This window comes from Eriocheir sinensis, chromosome 61, assembly GCF_024679095.1.
Source record: "Eriocheir sinensis breed Jianghai 21 chromosome 61, ASM2467909v1, whole genome shotgun sequence".
Taxonomy (NCBI): Eukaryota; Metazoa; Arthropoda; class Malacostraca; order Decapoda; family Varunidae; genus Eriocheir; species Eriocheir sinensis.
The window spans coordinates 5,985,847-6,006,995 of record NC_066569.1 but is presented as its reverse complement, the minus strand read 5'-3'; the positions used below and the strand labels follow the sequence as shown (position 1 = coordinate 6,006,995).

The window sequence follows — 21,149 nt, the reverse complement described above, 5'->3', positions numbered from 1 at the left end:
CTTTCCTCTTTTTCCTTCCCCTTTTCCTCTTTTCATTCTCCGTATTTTTCTTTCTTTCTAATCTTTCCTCTTTTCCCTTATCTTCCTCTTCTTTCTCTTTCTTCTCTTTCCTTTTTTCTTCTCTTTTTTCTTTTCTTCCTTTCCTCTTTCCTCTTTTCTTTCTTTACTCTTTCTTCGTTTCCTTCTTCCCTTTCCTATCTCTTGTTTTCTTCCTTTCCTCTTTCTTCTCTTTTCTTCTCTTTTCTTCCTTTCCTATTTCTTCTCTTTCCTCTTTTTTCTTCCTTTCCTCTTTTTTTCTTTCCTCTTTTCTTCCTTTCCTCGTTGTTCTCTTTCTTCTCTTTTCTTCTTTATCTCTTTCTTTTCTCTTTTTTTTCTTTATTTTCTTTCTTTCATTACCTTACCACCTCGTTTTCTCCTTGTCCACTTTCTGCATGCTCTTTCATTCCTCCTCCTCCTCCTCCTACCCCTCCCTCCCTTACGTTTTCGAGTGATTGATGGCCCGGTGCGGTTCGGGCGATAAATCTTCAACCGGGACTTCGAATTTTACCTCTTAGGAAAATTGAACCAAGTACCGTGGAAAAAAAATGTCCCACCTCCCTCTCTCTCTCTCTCTCTCTCCCCGTCTGTCTCTCGGAAGAAAAAAGAAAACGGATCCAGGAATTTATGAGAATAGAAAAAATGGGAGATTCAGAAAACGATGGCATAGAAAATACACGATATACAGGAAAATGAAACCATGGACACACACACACACAAAAAAAAAAGACTACGATGATAAAAAAAGAGAACACACAAAAAAAACATTGAGAACAAGATATAATAGGAAAACAAAAATTAGACATTGAAACCACTAATACACACACACAAAAAAAAAATAAGACACTATGATGATAAAAAAGGAGAACAACACACAAAAAAATATTATTGACAACACGATATAATAGGAAAACAAAAATTAGACATTGAAACCACTAATACACACAAAAAAAACCTATAATAATTAAAAAAAAGAGAAAACATTACACACACACACGATGAAGATACATACACAAAAAACGCGCACATTCAGAACACGATAACGTAAAAGAGAACAAGATAGAGAACAGGATATTGAGACCACAAACAAATTAGACAACAAAACAAAAACAAACAAAAATACTGAAACTACATTAAAATTAACTACCAATAATAATAATAATAATAATAATAATAATAATAACAATAATAATAATAATAATAATAGAAAACTACCTAAAAACCTTCTTTGTGGTTTAATAAAGGATGCTGATGAGAAATTGTTATTGAAAAGAAAGAGGAATGAGAGGAGGAAGAGAAGAGGAAAAAAAGAAGAGATAGAGAGGACAAAACATCACAAGAGGAGAGAAGAGAAGAGGAATAGAGACAAGGAGAGTAAAAGACAAGCAAGTGATAAATTACGAGGAGAGAGAAAAGAAGGAAAGAAGGGAGAGAAGAAAGAATATAGGAAAAGAAAAATGGAGAGAGAGAAACAGACATATGACAATGAGACTTCAATACAAATGAGAAAAATGGAGGAGAGGAAGAAGAATGAGGATGGAGAAGAAGGGGAGAATTGGGGATAAGGGGAGGAAGGTTAAACTAAGGGAAAAGGGGAGAAAGAGAAATAAAGGAGGAGAGGGTAACAAAGAAGAGGGAGAAGAAGGGGATAATGGGGGATAAGGGAAAGGGAAAAAAAAGGGAAATAAAAGGAAAATATGAGGAAACTCTTTCTTTTATTTGCTTGTGAAGGATGTGCTGCTGCTGTTGTTGTTGTTGTTGTTGTTGTTGTTGTTGTTGTTGTTGTTGTTGTTGTATTTGCTGTTCATTAGTTAAGTTTTGATGGTGTTTGTTTTTCTTTTTGATTGTCTGTCTGTCTGTCTATCTGTTTTTATGTGCTTTCAGTCAGCCAATCAGTCAGTCAGTCAATCAGTCAGTCAGTCAATCAGTCAGTCAGTCAATCAGTCAGTCAGTCAGTCAGTCAGTCAATCAGTCAGTCAGTCAGTCAGTCAGTAAGTAAGTCAGTTTGTCCATCTTTCTGGCAAGCTGTATGTGTCTGCCTGCCTGTCTGTCTGTCTATCTGTCTGTCTGTCTGTCTGTCTGTTTGTCTGCCTGTCTGTCTATCTCTCTGTAAATAGGTCAGTCAATTAGCCTGTTCATCTGTTTCTTGCAAGGTGTCTGTGCCTGTCTGTGATTTTATTTGCATCTGTCTGTCTGTCTGTCTGTCTCTCTGTAAATAGGTCGGTCAATTAGTCTGTTCATCTGTTTCTTGCAAGCTGTCTGTGCCTGTCTGTGATTTTATTTGCATTTGTCTGTCTGTCTGTCTGTCTGTCTGTCTTGCATAATTATCTACCTGTGTGTTACCTGATCGTAAATACACATGTACACAAACGCATGTCACCTGTGTATGTAAGCATGTGCGTATGTAGGCATGTATGTAGGTATGTATGTACGTGTGTGTGTGCGTATGAGTGTACGTAGAGAGAGTAAAAAAAAAAAAAATATTAAAATGCGCCTAAATAAATAACAAGTTTTAGTGTCACGTTTGATTTGATTTCGCGCGCATTGTAGAGATTTTTTTTTTTTTTTTTGATAGAATAGTGAACGCCGCTACGGACTGTGCCAACGAACAAACAAACAAACAAACAAACGAGGAAAACAAATGAATATCGAAGTGCACGCTGATTATTATTATTGCAACACACACACACACACACACACACACACACACACACACACACACACACACACACACACCTCTACATCTCCCCCTTCCCCTTTCCTCTCCCCTCTTCCCCCTTCTCCCCTTTTCCCATTTCCCCTTCCCTCTCCCCCTCTACTAAAAAAAAAAGATTATATAGGAACCCAAAAATATATATAACAATCTCTAAATAACGAAGAAAATTAAAACAAACAAAATCGTGACCATACTTTTGTTGTTGTTGTTGTTATTTGCTTTTTTTCAGATATTATGAACAAAAAATCGAGAAAAATAATCATAAGGAACATCATAGTATCCCATTTTCATTACCGGCCAAACAAACCTACCCACGACCCGTTTTCTTTCTCTTTAGACATTGTTATATGCACCCCAGACTATCCTAAACTACCACCCTTACCTATACCAATAATAATAATAATAATAATAATAATAATAATAATAATAATAATAATAATAATAATAGATGTAATAATGCTTCTGTACTCTATAATTGCACCCATTAAAGGGACCAATGTTTATAATTAGGCAAAGGTGTTTAAAATAGATAAATAGGATAGACTGGCTATATATTTTTACTTAACAATAGATAGATAGATAGACAGCGGAAGGATAGATAGCTAGATAGACAGAGGAACTGTGATATCATAAATGCAAGAGTGGAAAGTTTGAAGATGAGATATATTTGACATAGATAATGCTAAATAGATAGTTGATTGAGGCGTGCTTGATGAAATGAACAGATATAGATAAAAATGTTTAGAGATATTTTTAGAGAGCTTTTTAAAGAGAGACTTGTAGATAATGAGAAGCAGGTACGAACAGTAGAGATAATTTAGTAGCTTGATAGAGCGAATAAACCGTAGACAGATGGATTGAAAATATATATGAAGTGAATTTAACGGCTTGATAGATATTAGAGGAAGATAGATGGATAGATAAATAGATATGCAAACACGTACAATAGATAGTTTGACAGCTTGATAAAATAGGATAGATATATGAATAGAAAATACAGTGAATTGAACTGCTTGATAGTGGGAGATAGATAGATAAAGAGATAGATAGATAGAAAATTGCTTATATAGTGAATTAAACAGCTTGACAGAGAGATAAATAAGAGGATAGATGGATAGATAAAGAGATAGATAGATAGAAAAATGAATATAGAGTGAATAAAACTGTTTGATAAAGAGATAAATATGAGGATAGATGGATAGATAAAGAGATAGATGATAGAAAATTGCTTATAGAGTGAATAAAACTGCTTGATAGAGATAAAAAAGAGGTAGATGGATAGATAGAGAGATAGATGTATAGAAAAATGCATATAAAGTGAATTAAACAGCTTGACAGAGATATAAATAAGAGGAGAGATGGATAGATAGAGAGACAGATGATAGAAAAATGCTTCTTTAGTGAATTTAACTGCTTGGTAGAGTAAACGAAGGAGATAGAATGATAGATAAAGAGGAGGAGGAGGAGAACCATGGATAAACGTGTCAGTCAGGTGTTGGATGGACTAATTAAGGGACAGGTGTGTGACGCAGGTGGGTGTGGCGGTGGACGAGGGACAGGTGTTGATGGGGGTAGAAATTGATTACTTTTTGTTACACCTGTTTATGATTTATTTTTTTTAGTTTTGTGGTTTATCATTATTATTATTATTATTATTATTATTATTATTATTAGTTTTTTTTATTTATTTCACTTATTTTCTTTTCATGCGTTTTTGCTTCGTAATTTTGAACAGTATTTTCTTTATTTTTATTGTCAATTTTTATTCATTATTATCGTAAATTTTAATGTTTTTTTGTAATATTTTCCCAGTTTTTTTTAAATTTTGCTAATCACTGAGTTTATTTTTTTTTTCATATTATTGGCAATCTATTATTTTTAAACTTTTATTTGTTACAGTTTGACTTCTTTCGATTTTTTTTTTTTTTTTTACTGTTTAACTTCTTTCACCAGTTCAAACACTTCTTTCGTTCATCTTTTCTTTAATAAATCACTATGTTTGTTTTTCATATATTGTCAATCTAAATTATTCTTCCAATTTTCTTTTGTTACTATTTGACTTTTTTCGATCATTCAAATCCTTCTTTCGTTCACCTTTTCTTTAATTAATCACTAAGTTTGTTTTTCATATATTGTCAATCTGTTATTTCTAAACGATTTATTTCACTATTTAACTCTTTCGATCATTCAAACACTTCTTTCGTTCACCTTTTCTTAATAAATCACTGTTTGTTTTTCATATATTGTCAATCTAAATTATTCTTCCAACTTTCTTTTGTTACTATTTGACTTTTTTCGATCATTCAAATCCTTCTTTCGTTCACCTCTATTTTTATTAATCACTTAGTTTGTTTTTCATATATTGTCAATCTATTATTTCTAAACGATTTATTTAATTATCTAACTTCTTTCGATCATTCAAACACTTCTTTCGTTCACCTTTTCTTAATAAATCACTGTTTGTTTTTCATATATTGTCAATCTATTATTTCTAAACGATTTTTCTACTGTTTAACTTCTTTCGACCATTCAAACACTTCTTTCGTTCAATCACTACACATTTTTTTTTCTTCGTTAACTTCAAAAAGCAAAACTCTCTCACGGAACGACAATTTACAACATCAAGCAAACCAATAATACAGTTAGTACACTCACAACATTAACCAAGAAAGTCATTATAGTTTATTCACGCTAACTTGGGTAATAAGCCCCGCCCCCTGCCCGTTCAGTGTATCTCATTGGCCAACCCACCAGCTAGCCACGCCCCCTCTCTGATCCAAGCTTCATGTGACTGGTGGATGCTGGGAAAGGCTGAATCTTTTTTGCTGGATACTGAGAAATGCTAAATCTTCAGTTCTTCATTTTCTTCTCTTTCTTTCCTTACTTTTCTCATTTTTACTTTATTTTTCTCTTCTTTCTTTTTTTTCCATTTCTTCTCTTTCCTTCCTTTCCTTCTCTTCTTTTTTTTTCTTCGCTTTCTCTTCTTTTTATTTTATTTCTCTTTTTTTCGCTTACTTTTCTCTGTCTTTTCTTTCTTTCTATTCTTTCTTTTTCCTTTCCTTCTCTTTCCTTTTTTTCGTCCTTAACATTCCTTTCTCTTCTCTTTCTTTCCCTCTTTTCTTTTCTTTTTCCTTCATCGCTTTCTCTTCTCATTCTCTTCTTTTTCTTCTTTTTCTTTTCTCTCCTTCATTTCTTTCTCTTCCTTTTCCATTCTTGTTCTTACTTTTTCTTACTTTTCTTACCCCTCCTCTTCTTTCTCCTTATTTCTTTCTCTTCCTTTTCCTTGCTAAGCCTTTCTTTCTCTTCTTTTCTTCCTTTCCTTCTTTACTTTTAATCTTGTTTCTCCTTCTCTTCTTTCTCCTTCTTTTCTTTCTCTTCCTTGCTTTTCTCTTTTCTTTCCTTTCCTTCTTTCTTCCCTTCTTTCTTTCTTCCTTCTTCTCCTTTTCTTTCTCTTCCTTTCTCTTCTCTTCTTTTCCTTCTCTTCTTTCTCCTTTCTTCTCTTTTTCCTCCTTTTCCTTCTTTAGTCTTTCTTTCTCTTCTTTCTCATTCCTTTCCTTCTCTTCTTTCTCCTTTCTCTCTTTCTCTTCTTTTTCCTTTCTTAGTCGTTCTTTTTCCTCTTTTTCCTTCCTTTCCTTCTCTTCTTTTTCTTTCTTTTCTCTTTCTTCTTTCTCCTTTCCCTCTTTCTCTTCTTTCTCCTTCCTGGGTAATGCTGGAAGAGATTGGATATTTTTCATCGGAGTCTGGGAAAGTTTAGATCTTGTTAGTCTTGTTAATGGATGCCAGGGAAGCGTAAATCAGGTAGGTAGATGCTGGTTAAGTGAGGGATACTAGCTCAAACACACACACATCAGGTAGGTAGATGCTGGTTAAGTGAGGGATACTAGCTCAAACACACACATACTCACACACACACACACACACACACACACACACACACACACACACACACACACACACACACACACACACACACACACACACACACACACACACACACACACACTGCCACACACTGCCACATCCCTCTGCGTCATCAAGTGAAGTTAAAACATCGTTGCCACATTAAATTTTCAACAACAAAAAAAGAAAAAAAAAACTGACTCCATCCAAACACTTTTTTTTTCAAGTATATTAGAGTTTTATTTACTACGTGACTCTTTTTATTAACTTGTATATATGGAATTACTGACACGTTTATCAATGGTGGAAAAGGTGAAGAGAAAGGAGAGAGAGGGAGAGAGAGAGGGAGAGAGAGGTAAGGTAAAGACAGGTAAGGAGGACGAGGGGAAAAGGGCAGTTAATTAAAGCGAGGTAAATCTTCAGGAGGCGAAGCGAAAGGAGGAAGAAGAGAAAACACGAAGAGAACAAGAGAAAAAGGAGAAAGAAGAGAAGGAGCGACAAGAAAGAGAAGCTAAGGAGAAGAAGGCAACAGAAGAGAAGCTAAGAAAGGAAAAAGAAGAGAAAGAGAAAAAGGAAAAAGAGGAGAAAGAGAAGAAGGAGAAGGAAGAGAAGGAAAGAAAGGAACAAGAAAGGCTAAAGAAGGAGAAGGAGGAGAAGGAGAGGAAAGAAAGAGAAGAAAAAGAGAAGAAGGAGAAAGAAGAAAAGGAAAGAAAAGAGAAAGAAAGACTAGAGAAGGAAAAAGAAGAAAAGGAGAGAAAGGAAAGAGAAGAGAAGGAAAAGAAGGAAAGAGAAGAAAAAGAGAGGAAGGAGAAGGAGGAAAAAGAGAGGAAGGAGAACGAAGAGAAGGCAAGAAAGGAGAAAGAAGAGAAAGAAAGGAAGGAGAAAGAAGAGAAAGAAAGACTCAGGAAAGAAAAGGAAGAGAAGGAGAGAAAAGAAAAAGAAGAGAAAGAAAGACTAAGAAAAGAGAAGGAAGAAAAAGAAAGGAAGGAAAAAGAAGAGAAAGAAAGGAAAGAGAAGAGAAAGCTAGGAAGGAGAAAGAAGAGAAAGAGAGGAAGGAGAAAGAAGAAAGAGAAAGGAAAGAAAAAGAAGAGAAGGAAAGGAAGGAAAAAGAGGAGAAAGAACGACTAAGAAAGGAAAAAGAAGAGAAGGAAAGAAAGGAGAAAGAAGAAAAAGAGAGAAAGGAGAGAGAAGAGAAAGAAAGGAAAGAGAGAGAAGAGAAAGAAAGATTAAAGAAGGAAAAGGAGGAAAAAGAGAAGAAAGAAAGGGAAGAAAAACTTAAGAAAGAAAAAGAAGAGAAAGAAAGAAAGGAGAAAGAAGAGAAGGAAAGAAAGGCAAAAGAAGAGAAGGAAAGGAAGGAAAGAGAAGAGAAGGAGAGGAAAGAAAAGGAAGAGAAAGAAAGGCTAAGGAAAGAAAAAGAGGAGAAAGAAAGGAAAGAAAAGGAAGAGAAAGCAAGAAAAGAGAAAGAAGAGAAAGAGCGCAAAGAAAGAGAAGAGAAAGAAAGGAAGGAAAAGGAAGAGAAAGAAAGAAAAGAAAAAGAAGAAAAAGAGAGACTTAAAAAGGAGAAAGAAGAGAAAGAAAGGAAAGAAAAAGAAGAGAAAGAAAGGCTAAGAAAGGAAAAGGAAGAGAAAGAAAGGAAAGAGAAAGAGGAGAAAGAAAGAAAAGAGAAAGAAGAGAAAGCGAGGAAGGAAAAAGAAGAGAAAGAGAGAAAAGAGAAAGAAGAGAAGGAGAGGAAAGAAAGAGAAGAGAAAGAACGATTAAAGAAGGAAAAAGAAGAGAAAGAAAGGAAGGAAAAGGAGGAGAAAGAAAGAAAAGAAAGGGAAGAGAAACTTAGAAAAGAAAAAGAAGAGAAAGAAAGAAAGGAGAAAGAAGAAAAGGAAAGGAAGGAAAAAGAAGAGAAAGAAAGACTAAGAAAGGAGAAGGAAGAGAAAGAAAGGAAGGAGAAAGAAGAAAAGGAAAGAAAAGAAAGAGAAGAAAAAGAACGACTAAAGAAGGAGAAGGAAGAGAAGGAAAGAAAAGAAAAAGAAGAGAAAGCCAGGAAGGAAAAAGAAGAGAAAGAAAGGAAAGAAAGAGAAGAGAAAGAACGATTAAAGAAGGAGAAGGAAGAGAAAGAAAGGAAGGAAAAGGAGGAGAAAGAAAGAAAAGAAAGAGAAGAGAAACTTAGAAAGGAAAAAGAGGAAAAGGAAAGAAAGGAGAAAGAAGAGAAGGAAAGGAAGGAAAAAGAAGAGAAAGAAAGACTAAGAAAAGAGAAGGAAGAGAAAGAGAGAAAAGAGAAAGAAGAAAAGGAAAGAAAAGAAAAAGAAGAGAAGGAAAGAAAAGAAAGAGAAGAGAAAGAGAGACTTAGAAAGGAGAAAGAGGAGAAAGAAAGGAAAGAAAAGGAAGAGAAAGAAAGGCTAAGGAAGGAAAAGGAAGAGAAAGAAAGGAAGGAGAAAGAAGAAAAGGAAAGAAAAGAGAAAGAAGAAAAAGCGAGGAAGGAAAAAGAAGAGAAAGAAAGGAAAGAAAAGGAAGAAAAAGAACGACTAAGGAAGGAGAAGGAAGAGAAGGAGAGGAAGGAAAAAGAAGAGAAAGAGAGAAAGGAAAGAGAAGAGAAACTTAAAAAAGAAAAAGAAGAGAAAGAAAGAAAGGAGAAAGAAGAGAAAGAGAGGAAGGAAAAAGAAGAGAAAGAAAGGCTTAGGAAGGAAAAAGAAGAAAAAGAAAGGAAGGAAAGAGAAGAGAAGGAAAGAAAGGAGAAAGAAGAGAGGGAAAGGAAAGCGAAAGAAGAAAAAGAAAGAAAAGAGAAGGAAGAAAAACTAAGGAAAGAAAAAGAAGAAAAAGAAAGGAAGGAAAAAGAAGAGAAAGAAAGGAAGGAAAAAGAAGAGAAGGAAAGAAAGGAGAGAGAAGAGAAAGAAAGGTTAAAGAAAGAGAAAGAGGAGAAAGAAAGGAAAGAAAAAGAAGAAAAACTTAGAAAAGAAAAAGAAGAGAAAGAAAGGAAGGAGAAAGAGGAGAAAGAAAGACTAAGAAAGGAAAAAGAAGAGAAAGAGAGAAAGGAAAAAGAAGAGAAAGAAAGGAAGGAAAAAGAAGAGAAAGAACGACTGAGAAAAGAAAAGGAAGAGAAGGAAAGGAAGGAAAGAGAAGAGAAAGCGAGGAAGGAGAAAGAAGAGAAGGAAAGAAAAGAACGAGAAGAAAAAGCGAGGAAGGAAAAAGAAGAGAAAGAGAAGAAGGAGAGAGAAGAAAAACTTAGAAAAGAAAAAGAAGAAAAGGAGAGGAAAGAAAGAGAAGAGAAAGAGAGGAAAGAAAGGGAGGAGAAAGAAAGAAAGGAGAAAGAAGAAAAAGAAAGACTAAGGAAAGAAAAAGAAGAGAAAGAAAGGAAGGAAAAGGAAGCCAAGGAAAGGAAGGAAAAAGAAGAGAAAGAAAAGGAAGAGAAAGAGAGAAAAGAAGAGAAAGAAAAAGAGAAAAGAAGAAGGAAGAGAAGAAAGAAAGGAAGAAAGAAAGAAGAAAAGAAGAGAAAGGAAGAAAAGAAGAGAAAGAAAAGAAAAGAAGGAAGGAAAGAAGGAAAAGGAAGAAAAAGAGAAGAAGGAAAAAGAAGAGAAAGAAAAGAAAGAAAAAGAAGCTAAGTTAAAAAAGGAAAAAGAAGAAAAGGAGAAGGAAAAAGAAGAGAAGGAAAAGAAGGAAAAAGAAGAAAAGGAAAAGAAGGAAAAAGAAGCAAAACTCAAGAAGGAAAAAGAAGAAAAGGAGAAGAAGGAAAAAGAAGAGAAAGAAAAGAAAGAAAAAGAAGCTAAGTTAAAAAAGGAAAAAGAAGAAAAGGAGAAGAAGGAAAAGGAAGAAAAGGAAAAGAAGGAAAAAGAAGCAAAACTCAAGAAGGAAAAAGAAGAAAAGGAAAAAGAAGAGAAGGAAAAGAAGGAAAAAGAAGCCAAATTGAAGAAAGAGAAGGAAGAAAAAGAGAAGAAGGAAAAAGAAGAAAAGGAGAAGAAAACAAAAGAAGAGAAGGAAAGAAAAGAAAAAGAAATGAGGGAAAAGAAGGAAGGAAAGGTAAAGAAAAGGACTGCAGTGGATTGGTTATGTTATTTTTTCCCTCTTTTTTCCCTCTTTTCCCCAGAATGGTCAAAGTTTTCCTCTTGTTTATCGTTGTTTATTGATTATGCCAACTTGTTTATCAGCCCTACCCTTGCTTATTCCTTTCCTGGATGTTTATCATAATTATTTTCTTGTTTTCTCTTTTCCTCTTTATTTTCCTTATGTATTTTCACTGTTTTCTTGTTTCCTCTATTTTTTTCTTTATTTTCATTTTCTTCTGTCTTCTTTTCATCTGTATTTTTTCATCAACTTTATCTTGCTTCCTCTTTCTATCTTTTCCTCTTTTTCCTCTTTATTCTTCTTTATGTATTTTTCTTGTTCTTGTTCCTCTTTTCATTTTCTTCTTTCTTCTTTTCATCTGTATTTTCTCATATGTTTTCTTTATCTTAATTCGTCTTTTCCTCTTTATTTTCTCATATTTTTCAACTTTCTTATTTTCTCTTTCCTCTTTTTCCTCTTTATTCTTCTTTATGTATTTTCCTGTGGTCTTGTTTTCTCTTTTTATTTTCCTCTTTCTTCTTTTCATTTATATTTTCTCATATGTTTTCTTTATCTTATTTCGTCTTTTCCTCTTTATTTTCTCATATTTTTCAACTTTCTTTTTTCCTCTTTCCTCTTTTTCCTCTTTATTCTTCTTTATGTATTTTCCTGTGGTCTTGTTTTCTCTTTTCATTTTCTTCTTTCTTCTTTTCATCTGTATTTTCTCATATGTTTTATTTATCTTATTTCGTCTTTTCCTCTGTATTTTCTCATATTTTTCAACTTTCTTATTTCCTCTTTCCTCTTTTTCCTCTTTATTCTTCTTTATGTATTTTCTCTTTTTATTTTCCTCTTTCTTCTTTTCATTTGTATTTTCTCATATGTTTTCTTTATCTTATTTCGTCTTTTCCTCTTTATTTTCTCATATTTTTCAACTTTCTTATTTTCTCTTTCCTCTTTTTCCTCTTTATTCTTCTTTATGTATTTTCCTGTGAGTTTAGTTGTTTTAATTTGAAATTCAGTTCCTTTAACTTGAGAGTGAAATGATAGGGTCAGTCTTTCTCTCCTTCCACAAGTTAATGAACCCGTTTAGTCATCATTCACTCTACGCCATCAACAGTCCATCTAAACGCGTCATTTTTCACGGGCAATGAGGAAGATCAGCGAAAGTTTATAGTGGAAAAAAAAAGTGATTATGTAAATGTCACGTGATGATCATGAATAACATTAACCTCATTTTCCGGCTGTTTTATTTTTTATTTTTTATTTTTACTTTATCTTTTTCATCGTCAAGAAAAAACTGGACTTTACAAACCTTTGCCGAATGGACCAGTTCAATGTTACTTTAGCTTTTTTGTAACTCTTTCTATCTGTTTATCTATATATTTTTTTCTATTCTCTCTCTCTCTCTCTCTCTCTCTCTCTCTCTCTCTCTCTCTCTCTCTCTCTCTCTCTCTCTCTCTCTCAACTTTTCCAGTTATTAGAATTCTGTTATATTAAATTCTTTCACTTTTTTAATTCTCTCTCTCTCTCTTTCTATTTATCCATCTGTCTGTGTGTCTATCTGTATCTATCTATCTACGAACCTCTTACCTTTTTTTAACTTATAAGAATCCTCTGTTTTTTATTCCTTAGTTCATTCTAGTTCTTCTCTAATTCTCTATCTATTTATTTACCTATCTATCTATCTCTATCTTTTTCAATCAGTCTATCTATCTATCTATTTCTGTGCTTTTCCACTTATTAGAATTTCTCTGTTTATATTCTTCAGCTCTCTCAATGTCCCTTTCTCTCTCTCTTCTGCTATGGATGCAACTTGCTGCTTTAATTCGTATTGTTTTTGCCGACTTGAAAAAAAATCACGTACACATTTTCTTTCATTCCTCAAACCATCTGGTGAAAAAAAAAAAACAATGGGCGAGTTACTAATATGGAAACACTTGGCAACAATTTTCATCTATAGCTGGAAACACTGCCTTTTTCTCATTTTTATTATTTGTGTTTATCATAATATTGGAAAGAAGGGTAATCTATGAATAATCTTCCCTTTTTTTTCTATCTCTCGTGTTATTTTCATCCTCTGTTTATGTAACCTATTATTTTTTTTTACCCTTTTGATACGAGCAAATATTTCTGTTCAAAGTGCGTGGATCTCCGTTTTCTGTTGTCTCCCCTCCCCTCCTCAGGCTAAGACTTCCCGTTTTCTTCCATTTTACCTCTCGTTTTCCCTCTCTCGCACTCCGCATTCCCGTTTTCGTTGAGAAGCGTGAGGGACAGACTGTGTTATTTCCCCCCCCGTTTTCGAATTATTGTGATTTCCTTGTTTTTGTCGTTGTTGTTGTTTGTGGGTGAGGTTTAAAGGCCTTCTGTGACGTGCTTCCGTTTTCTTTAAGGTGACTAACGCAACACAAGGGGGCACTCAAGTGTTCTCTAAATGTTGGCTTGCTTGTACTAAATGTGGATTTTTTTTATAATACATCACAGAATTGAGACATATCACACACTCTCTCTCTCTCTCTCTCTCTCTCTCTCTCTCTCTCTCTCTCTCTCTCTCTGAAACACACACACACACACACACACACACACACACACACACACACACACACACACACACACACACACACACACACACCTTGCCTGCCCCTATCCCCCCTCCCTCCCTACCTCCCTCCCTTCGCAAAGACCAACCTAACCCCACTAACAGACAGACAGACACACACGCTAACGAGCACAACATCCCACTCCCAGTTGGCGTTGCTCACAGCCCTGGCGTTTTGGTGTGCGTGCGTTTGTTTGTTCTCTGTTGCTATTTTTGTGCAGTTTTTCTTTGTATTGATTTTTCCTCACGTTTACGTTTCATTAATTAAGTTTCGGGTGGTGGATGTCCGGCAGGCAGGTGTTCTTGTTTGTTTGTTTGTTTTGTTTGTTTGTTTTGTTTGTTTTTGTAAAGTTGCGTTGACTTTATGTTGCTACTACTACTGCTGGTGCTACTACTACTACTACTACTGCTACTACTACTACTATTTTACCATTACCCACTATCTATTTTTGCTTTAGAATAATTAGTTTGTCTACTACTACTACTACTACTACTACTACTACTACTATTTAACATTACCCACTATCTATTTTTGCTTTAGAATAATTAGTTTGTCTAATACTACTACTACTACTATTACTACTACTACTACTACTACTACTACTACTACTACTACTACTACTATTTTACCATTACCCACTATCTATTTTTGCTTTAGAATAATTAGTTTGTCTACTACTACTACTACTACTACTACTACTACTACTACTACTACTACTACTACTACTACTACTACTACTACTACTACTATTGCTACTACTACTACTACTACTATTGCTACTACTACTACTACTACTACTACTACTACTACTACTACTACTACTACTATTGCTACTGTCTTCCTTAGGCCAACTGGTTCTCTTCACTTTGAGTCAATAAATAAATAAAAAAATGCAAGTATGAAGAAAACGGGGTAAAAATCTATTCCAGTTCAATCTTATCCCATTTTCTCTCATAACCACAATGTCAAAACAACAGAAAATGGCCCAGGGAAGGAAAGGAAAACGAACCTAGTTACGGGAGACTGAACTAAACTGAGTGACTAACAGAAAACAGCGCAACAAGAGGGTAACTAATCTGTTTTTTCTCTCTCTTCTCCCCCTTTCCCTTACCACAGGCGACAGGGGGGAAACCGCAGGCGTCAGGAGGGAAGCCGAAGGTGACGCTACCCAAGCCGGAGGAAAAGGCCAAGAAAGGAGCAGCCATGGAGGAGCCGAGCAGTAAGTGTCAAGGAGTCTCAAGGATGTTAATTAATAGCCCGGTACTACAAGACACTCGCTAATCACATCAGCTATTTCTGAATGTCAAAGAGGGGGTCAGTCGGGTTCTTATGAGTGTTCCTTCAGGTTCACGGTAAAGAAGAAGGGTCAACCTACCACCAGGCTCATACAACTACACCTGGAAATGCCCACAACTCATACCAAAGCCTTGTCGAATATATGTTCTTGGGCGGCGAAATGTCTTAGAATACGACCCCTTGATAAAGCTTTGGTGGTACAGTAGCAGAGTTGGACCCAAGGCAAAGTATTTCAATATTCGACCAATTAAGATGTAAGAAGACTTCCGCAAAACTAGTTAGGTAATAGAGTAGAGCAGATTAGAGAAAAGTTGGCCGTCAAGTGGTGAGTCTTTCAAGATAGCAATTAATGAAGTTTGGTGACAGAGTGAAGACCCGTGGGAAATCCTTTTAAAGTTCGACCAATTTTAGGCGTAAGAAGACTACCGTAAAATTAGTTGAGATATTGAGTTTTAGATGAGTATCGCAAACTTGGCGGTCATGTGGTGAGTTGGAGGAGGTTTTTAAGGTTTGGTAGAATACAAGAGCACAGTAGGTCCCGTGGCAAAGTATTACTTAAGCTCGATAATTCAAAGGTAACAAAGATTATCGCAAAACTAGATAAGAAATTGAATGTCAGATGAGAAGAGCAAAGTTGGTTTCAAAATATATATATAGAGTTATAATGGCAGGAAACGCAATTCAAAAAGCAATAGAAGTCTGGCAAGGGCTTTTTCCTGGAGCCCACACAAAGTAGGTTTTATAAGTCAAAGAAAATGGGAAGAGTGCTCGAGAGGCTTACTAGGTTGATAAGGCCAGCTCCTGTACGCTATAAATAAAATCCTTGGTAAGAAGTCCAGGCGAGAAAAATCATACAACCCACTCCTTGATATCAGCAGTTTGTTTTACACGTTTTTTAAGCTAATTTTCATCCATACCCATCCCTGACATGCCCTAAAAGATACCCTAATGTTATGAAGCTTTGCATATTAGGGGGAGAAGCTTAGTAGGCTACGCAAGGCAGCTGCTGTACGGTACCCAAGTAGTTTCCAAACGGCCAATTAGGTTGAGGCCGCTTCTGTATAGTAAAGAAAAATGTTTACGAGAATAATGTTGTACGTTTATGTTGAGACCCCGGCACTAGAATTCAAGGACCATTAGGTCGTAAATTTCAAACTGTTATGGGGTAAGTCATATAAAGTGAAAGGGGAAGGTTGTGTCAATATGTCCAGGTGAAGCTTAAGCGACGGAGGCAGGAGGGGAAGGTAAAGGTCTGGGAGTTGAGAGCGTTTGAGAAGAGGGACGAATATGGAATAGGGAGAATAGGGATAGAGAAAATAGGATGGGGAAATAGTGGACTTACGGAATTTCTTGAGTCTTTGCACGGGTTACCCCTTAATTCACACTCACCTGGAAAGAGAAAGAAAATGGGTGTTAGGTTTTCTTTTATTTTGGTTGAGTCTATTATTGTGTGTGTGAATTTTGTGTTATATATAAATTTGTTCATGCATTCACCTTTTTTTTTTGTTTTTACTCATTTTCACTCACTCATTCATTGTCATACTCATCTTACTTTCTTTTTCACTCATCCACTAGCTCCCTTATACCTTATACTCACTCATTCACTCACAAACACACTCTATAAATTTGTTCATGCATTCACTTTGTTTAGTCTTTACTCATTCTCACTTACTCATTGTCACACTCATCTTACTCACTTTCCTTTTCACTCATGCACTACCTCCCTTATACCTAAACTCACTCATTCACTCATAAACACACTCTATAAATTTGTTCATGCATTCACCTTTTTTTTTGTCTTTACTCATTCTCACTCACTCATTCATTGTCATACTTATTTTACTCACTTTCCTTTTCACTCATGCACTACCTCCCTTATCCCTTATACTCACTCATTCACTCATAAACACACTCTATAAATTTGTTCATGCATTCACTTTGTTTAGTCTTTACTCATTCTCACTTACTCATTGTCACACTCACCTTACTCACTTTTTTCACTCATGCACAACCTCCCTTATCCCTTATACTCACTCATTCACTCACAAACACACTCAAAACACCCTTCCATTCATTATTTCGTATGCACACTTATATAATCTTACTCACCCTCTCCCATTCACTCACTCACTCACTCACTCACTCTCTTCCAAACCCACTCAATACACTTTTTCATTTCCTCTCTTTATCTCAAATATACATACACTTTGTCATCCTCTTACTCTCTTACTCTATCTCTCTCTCTCTCTCTCTCCCCCCAGCCCCGTTCACCCCTGGGGGAACACCGAAGCCAGTATTTACGAAGACTCTGAAAGGAGACATCGTTGAGCGTAAGTATAATCTCCTACCCTTCTCCTCCTCCTTCTCCTATTCTTCCTCCTCCTCCTCCTCCTCCACTTACCTATAGTCTAAGCTTTCTCTTCTCCTTCTCCTACGACTTCTTGTTTATCTTTTTTTATTATTTCTCTTCCCATTTTATCTTCTTCTCTTCCTCTTCTCTTTTTTTTTTTTTCCTTTCCTCCATCGACCTTTCTAGACTAAATTATCTCCCTGTTCATCATCTTCAATCCTCCTCCTCCTCCTCCTCCTCCTCCTCCAGTTACCTATAAATACTCTTAGCTTTCTCTTCTCCTTTTCCTAGTACTTCTTTTTTCTCTTTATATTATTTCTCCTCCCACTTTATCTTCTTCTCTTCCTCTCTTTTTTTTTCCTTTCCTTAATCGACCTTTCTAGGCTAAGTTATCTCCCTGTCCATCATCTTCAATCCTCCTCCTCCTCCTATTTTTCTTTCCGACGACTTTTTTTTTTAATTTGTCATCTTTTCCTCCCTTTTCTTCTCTTCCTCTTCTTCCTCCTTTTACTTTTATCAGTTGTCAAGTTAAATTTAGTCTCAGGTTTTTCTCCTCCTCCTCCTCCTCTTCCTACTTTTTCCTTTTATTTTTTCTTATTTTTCATCCTATTCCACCTTCTCCTCCTCCTCCTTCTCTTTCTTCCTCTCGTTCCTCTCATTCGTCCTTTCCCTTCTTTTTTCTCTCCTCCTCCTCCTCCTCCTCCTCCTCCTCCTCTGTAGTCTTCGTCTTTGTGGGTCAGTTAAAAAAAAACATGTAATTATATGTTTAGCGACGTCTTCTGATAATAAAAAGTGTGTGTGTGTGTGTGTATTGTTTATGTGCCCTATATCTTTCCTCCTCCTCCTCCTCCTCCTCTCCTTTTTTTCCTCTTCCTCCCTTCTATCTTTCTTTTTCCTCCCCTCCTGTTTTCCTTCTCCTTCATGCATCTTTCCTTTTTCAATTTCTCTTCTTCCTTCCTTCCCTTCCCTTCCCTCTCTGTTCCCTTCTCGTCCTTTCATTTCCTTCTCCCCTTTTCCGAACCTATCTTTCCCAAATATGACATTCAACTTCTCTTTTTTCTTTATCTCTTCCTCTCTTTCCTTTCTCTTTCCCATCTTTAAATACCAAATTCCACCTATCCCTCCCCTCTTCCTATCCTCTTTTCTTTCCCCTTCTTCCATTCCTTCCCATATCCTCATTCCCGTTCCCTTCCCTCTTTCTTTCCTCTTTTTTTTCCTTTCTCCACCTCAAAACACATTATTTCAACCATCCGTCCTGTCTCCTCCTCCCCTCCTTCCTCTTTCCTCTTATTTCCCCTCCTCTTCGTCCTTTCCCACTTTCCCTTTCTCTTCTTCCATCTCCGAACACCATATTCCAACCGTCCTTTCCTTCTCCTTCCCCTCTTCTTCCCCTCCTTCCCCTTTTACCTTAGTTTCCCCTCCCCATTTAAAATTCTTCAGGCTTACCAATCTGTCCGCCTTTTCAGGCTTAGTTACACTTCCGGACTCGGGAAAGTTGGTAACCCTGACGCTAATAGAACGTACGTACACACACACAAGCGCAGCCAACGCAACACCTCCCGCCGTTTTCTTTCCCTGTATAAAGCTTGAGCCAGACAGAAAACGGGGTACTGAAGAAAACGTGTGATCCAAGCCTTGTGTTTGAGTTGAGCTACTGAAATTTGGTTATGGTCCACCCAAGATTTTATTGAGAATGTTTCGTTTACTTATTTTTTTATTTTTAATGGGGGTGGGGGGGTGGGGGGGGGGAATCTTGTGCTCATTTGAAGATCTCTAAACTCACAACCGCTTCCTTTAAGCTGTGAAAAATGAGGCGTTTTTTACATATATATTTTTTTTACCGAATTATAGATCTTATGGTCCACCCTAAAATTTTGACTTTGAGAAGAACGGTGTTTATATATATGTATTCTTAAATTGTTAAACTCTATTCTAAAATTTTGACTTAGTAGAAGAACGTTGTATTTTAATTCATACGTATTTTATTTACCGATATAAATAAGCTTTTTTCTTAACTTCATCCTAAAATTTTAACTTAGAACACGACAATTTGTTTTTCATTCATCATTTTGTTGTTCTTTCCTTGTGTTTTGTGAGTTCTTGATTTGTCCGATGAAACACATAGATCACTAAAAGGTTTAAAAATAGAAGGACCTCAGTTTTCCCTCAATAATCCCAAATCCCGTTTTCGTTCGCGTGTACCCCGTTTTCTGTTGACGCTCTCCCTTAGCTGCTGCGGGGGTGGCTTGCGTAAAGTGTTTTAAACGTAAAGGCTGTAATATTTAAAGCCTGAATTATCACTATTTTCACCAAGAGGCTTTTGTAACACGCCTACATGTTCTGACACGTTTAGTAGATGTGATTAAAGATGAAAGGTGCGCACAAGTTGAATTAAAAAAGTATATTGTTTTTTTTTCTCTCTTTCCCTCTCGAAGTCTTTTTCTGTACATGTTTTCTTTTTCTTTTTCGAGGGCTTTTCATGTAATATTATTTTTTGTTTTTTGTTTACGGTGTAGAAATGAAGTAGAAAATAGTTCAAAAGTAGAACAGTAGAGAAGTAGGAAAGTACGAAAAGTAGAAAGGCAGCAAAAAGTAGAATAAGGTAGAAATAGTAAAAAAAAAGGTAAAAAACGTAAAAAAAGAGTAGGAAAAGGTAGAAAAAGGTAGGAAAGTAGTAAAAAAAATAAAAAAGTAAAAAAAGTAGAGAAAAGTAGAGGTAGAAAAAGGTAGAAAAAAGTACTAAAGAGTAGAAAAGAATTAAAAAGTAGAAAAAAAGTTGAAAAATAGAAGTAGAGAAAAGTAGAGGTAGAAAAGGGTAGAAAAAAGGAGTAAAAAGTGGACAAGTATTAAAAAAGTTGAAAAAAGTAGAAAAAAAGTAGAGGTAGAAAAAGATAGAAAAAGTAGTAAAAAGTAGAAAAAGTAGTAAAAAGTAGAAAAAAGTAGTAAAAAAGAAAAAAGGTAGTAAAAAAGAAAAAAGTAGTAAAAAAGAAAAAAGTAGTAAAAAAGTAGCAAGAAAGTAGTAAAAAAGTAGAAAAAGTAATAAAAAATTTGTATAAATGTAGTAAAAATTTGAAAAAAATAGTAAAAAAGTAGAAAAAAGTAGTAAATAAGTCGTAAAAATTAGTAAAAAGTAAAAAATTACTAAAAGAGTAGCAAAAAAGTAGAAAAAAATAAAAGTAGAAAAAGTAGAGGTAGAAAAAGATAGAAAAAAGTAGTAAAAAAGCAGTAAAAAGTAGAAAAAAATAGAGAAGCAAAGACGTAGTGGAAAAATAGAAGAGTGAAGTGTATTGCTCTTATGTAGATGAAAGTTGTGTCATAAAGAAAGTATCCGAGTATTGTTGTTGTTGTTGTTATTTGTATTTCTGGCGACCTTTGTAGTAAGTTTTGATGCTTAATTTTCTCGTTATTTTCATTTGCTTATTTTTAGTGTGTTGCCTCGAGGTGTTGCTGAGAGTAAAAGTGCGCGGCAGTGTTTTCTACCCGCTGTTGTTGTATTACTGCGAAGCGTTCCGTAACCTTGATGTAGTACTTGAATGTGCGTGTGTTGTAGTGACTCGTAGAAACGCCTCCAACACACTTACTTCATTACTTTATTTACTTATTTATTTATTTATTTAGCTATTTCATTTATCGATCGGCTTTTTTAATGTATATTTAACAGTAGGATTCAACTTTGTATTTTTTTCCTCAAACAAACAATAAATTCACACACACACACACACACACACACACACACACACACACACACACACTAACATATACAGACCAGCTACACATACAACTACCACTACTACAACTACTACAATAACCACTACTACCCACTCTTCCACATACACACACATACCACTACCACCTAAACTGACCCTTCCACCACCACCACCACCCCCCCTCACCCCCTTCCACACCCTTCCAGCGGGCGAGGATGTGGCGTTCGTGTGTGAGGTGACCCATCCACTCCCCTACTTCATCACATGGCTCAAGGACAACAAGCCTCTCGACGACAAGCTGGCTGACCGCGTGCAACAACAGGATAGCGGCTCGAAGCATACATTGAGGGTACGTACTGTTCACCCACGGGTCTGATCATTTGTTTGGACTAGACTCGGGTTTGACGGTTGTAAGGATGTGGGGTTTGGGAGAGAGCTGTGTGAGGGTGTATGGTTGGGGGTGGATGTTTGTTTGTGTGTGTTTACGTGTTTGTTCTTCTATTTCTCCTTGTGTA

General features: G+C 35.6%; 1 protein-coding gene across 6 annotated transcripts in view; it reads left to right on the top strand.

Moving 5' to 3' along the window:
• The window catches only part of LOC126986248 (obscurin-like), a 269,280-nt gene that overhangs the window by 111,076 nt on the left and 137,055 nt on the right, over window positions 1–21,149 (top strand). For 5 of the 6 annotated variants that reach the window (XM_050842223.1, XM_050842222.1, XM_050842221.1 and 2 more), the window contains exons 15-18: window positions 14,398–14,500; window positions 16,839–16,907; window positions 18,394–18,447; window positions 20,841–20,983. In XM_050842223.1, coding sequence (XP_050698180.1) covers window positions 14,398–14,500; window positions 16,839–16,907; window positions 18,394–18,447; window positions 20,841–20,983 — 369 coding nt within the window. The remainder of the gene's footprint in view (window positions 1–14,397; window positions 14,501–16,838; window positions 16,908–18,393; window positions 18,448–20,840; window positions 20,984–21,149) is intronic. The other variant, XM_050842220.1, reaches the window with a different exon arrangement.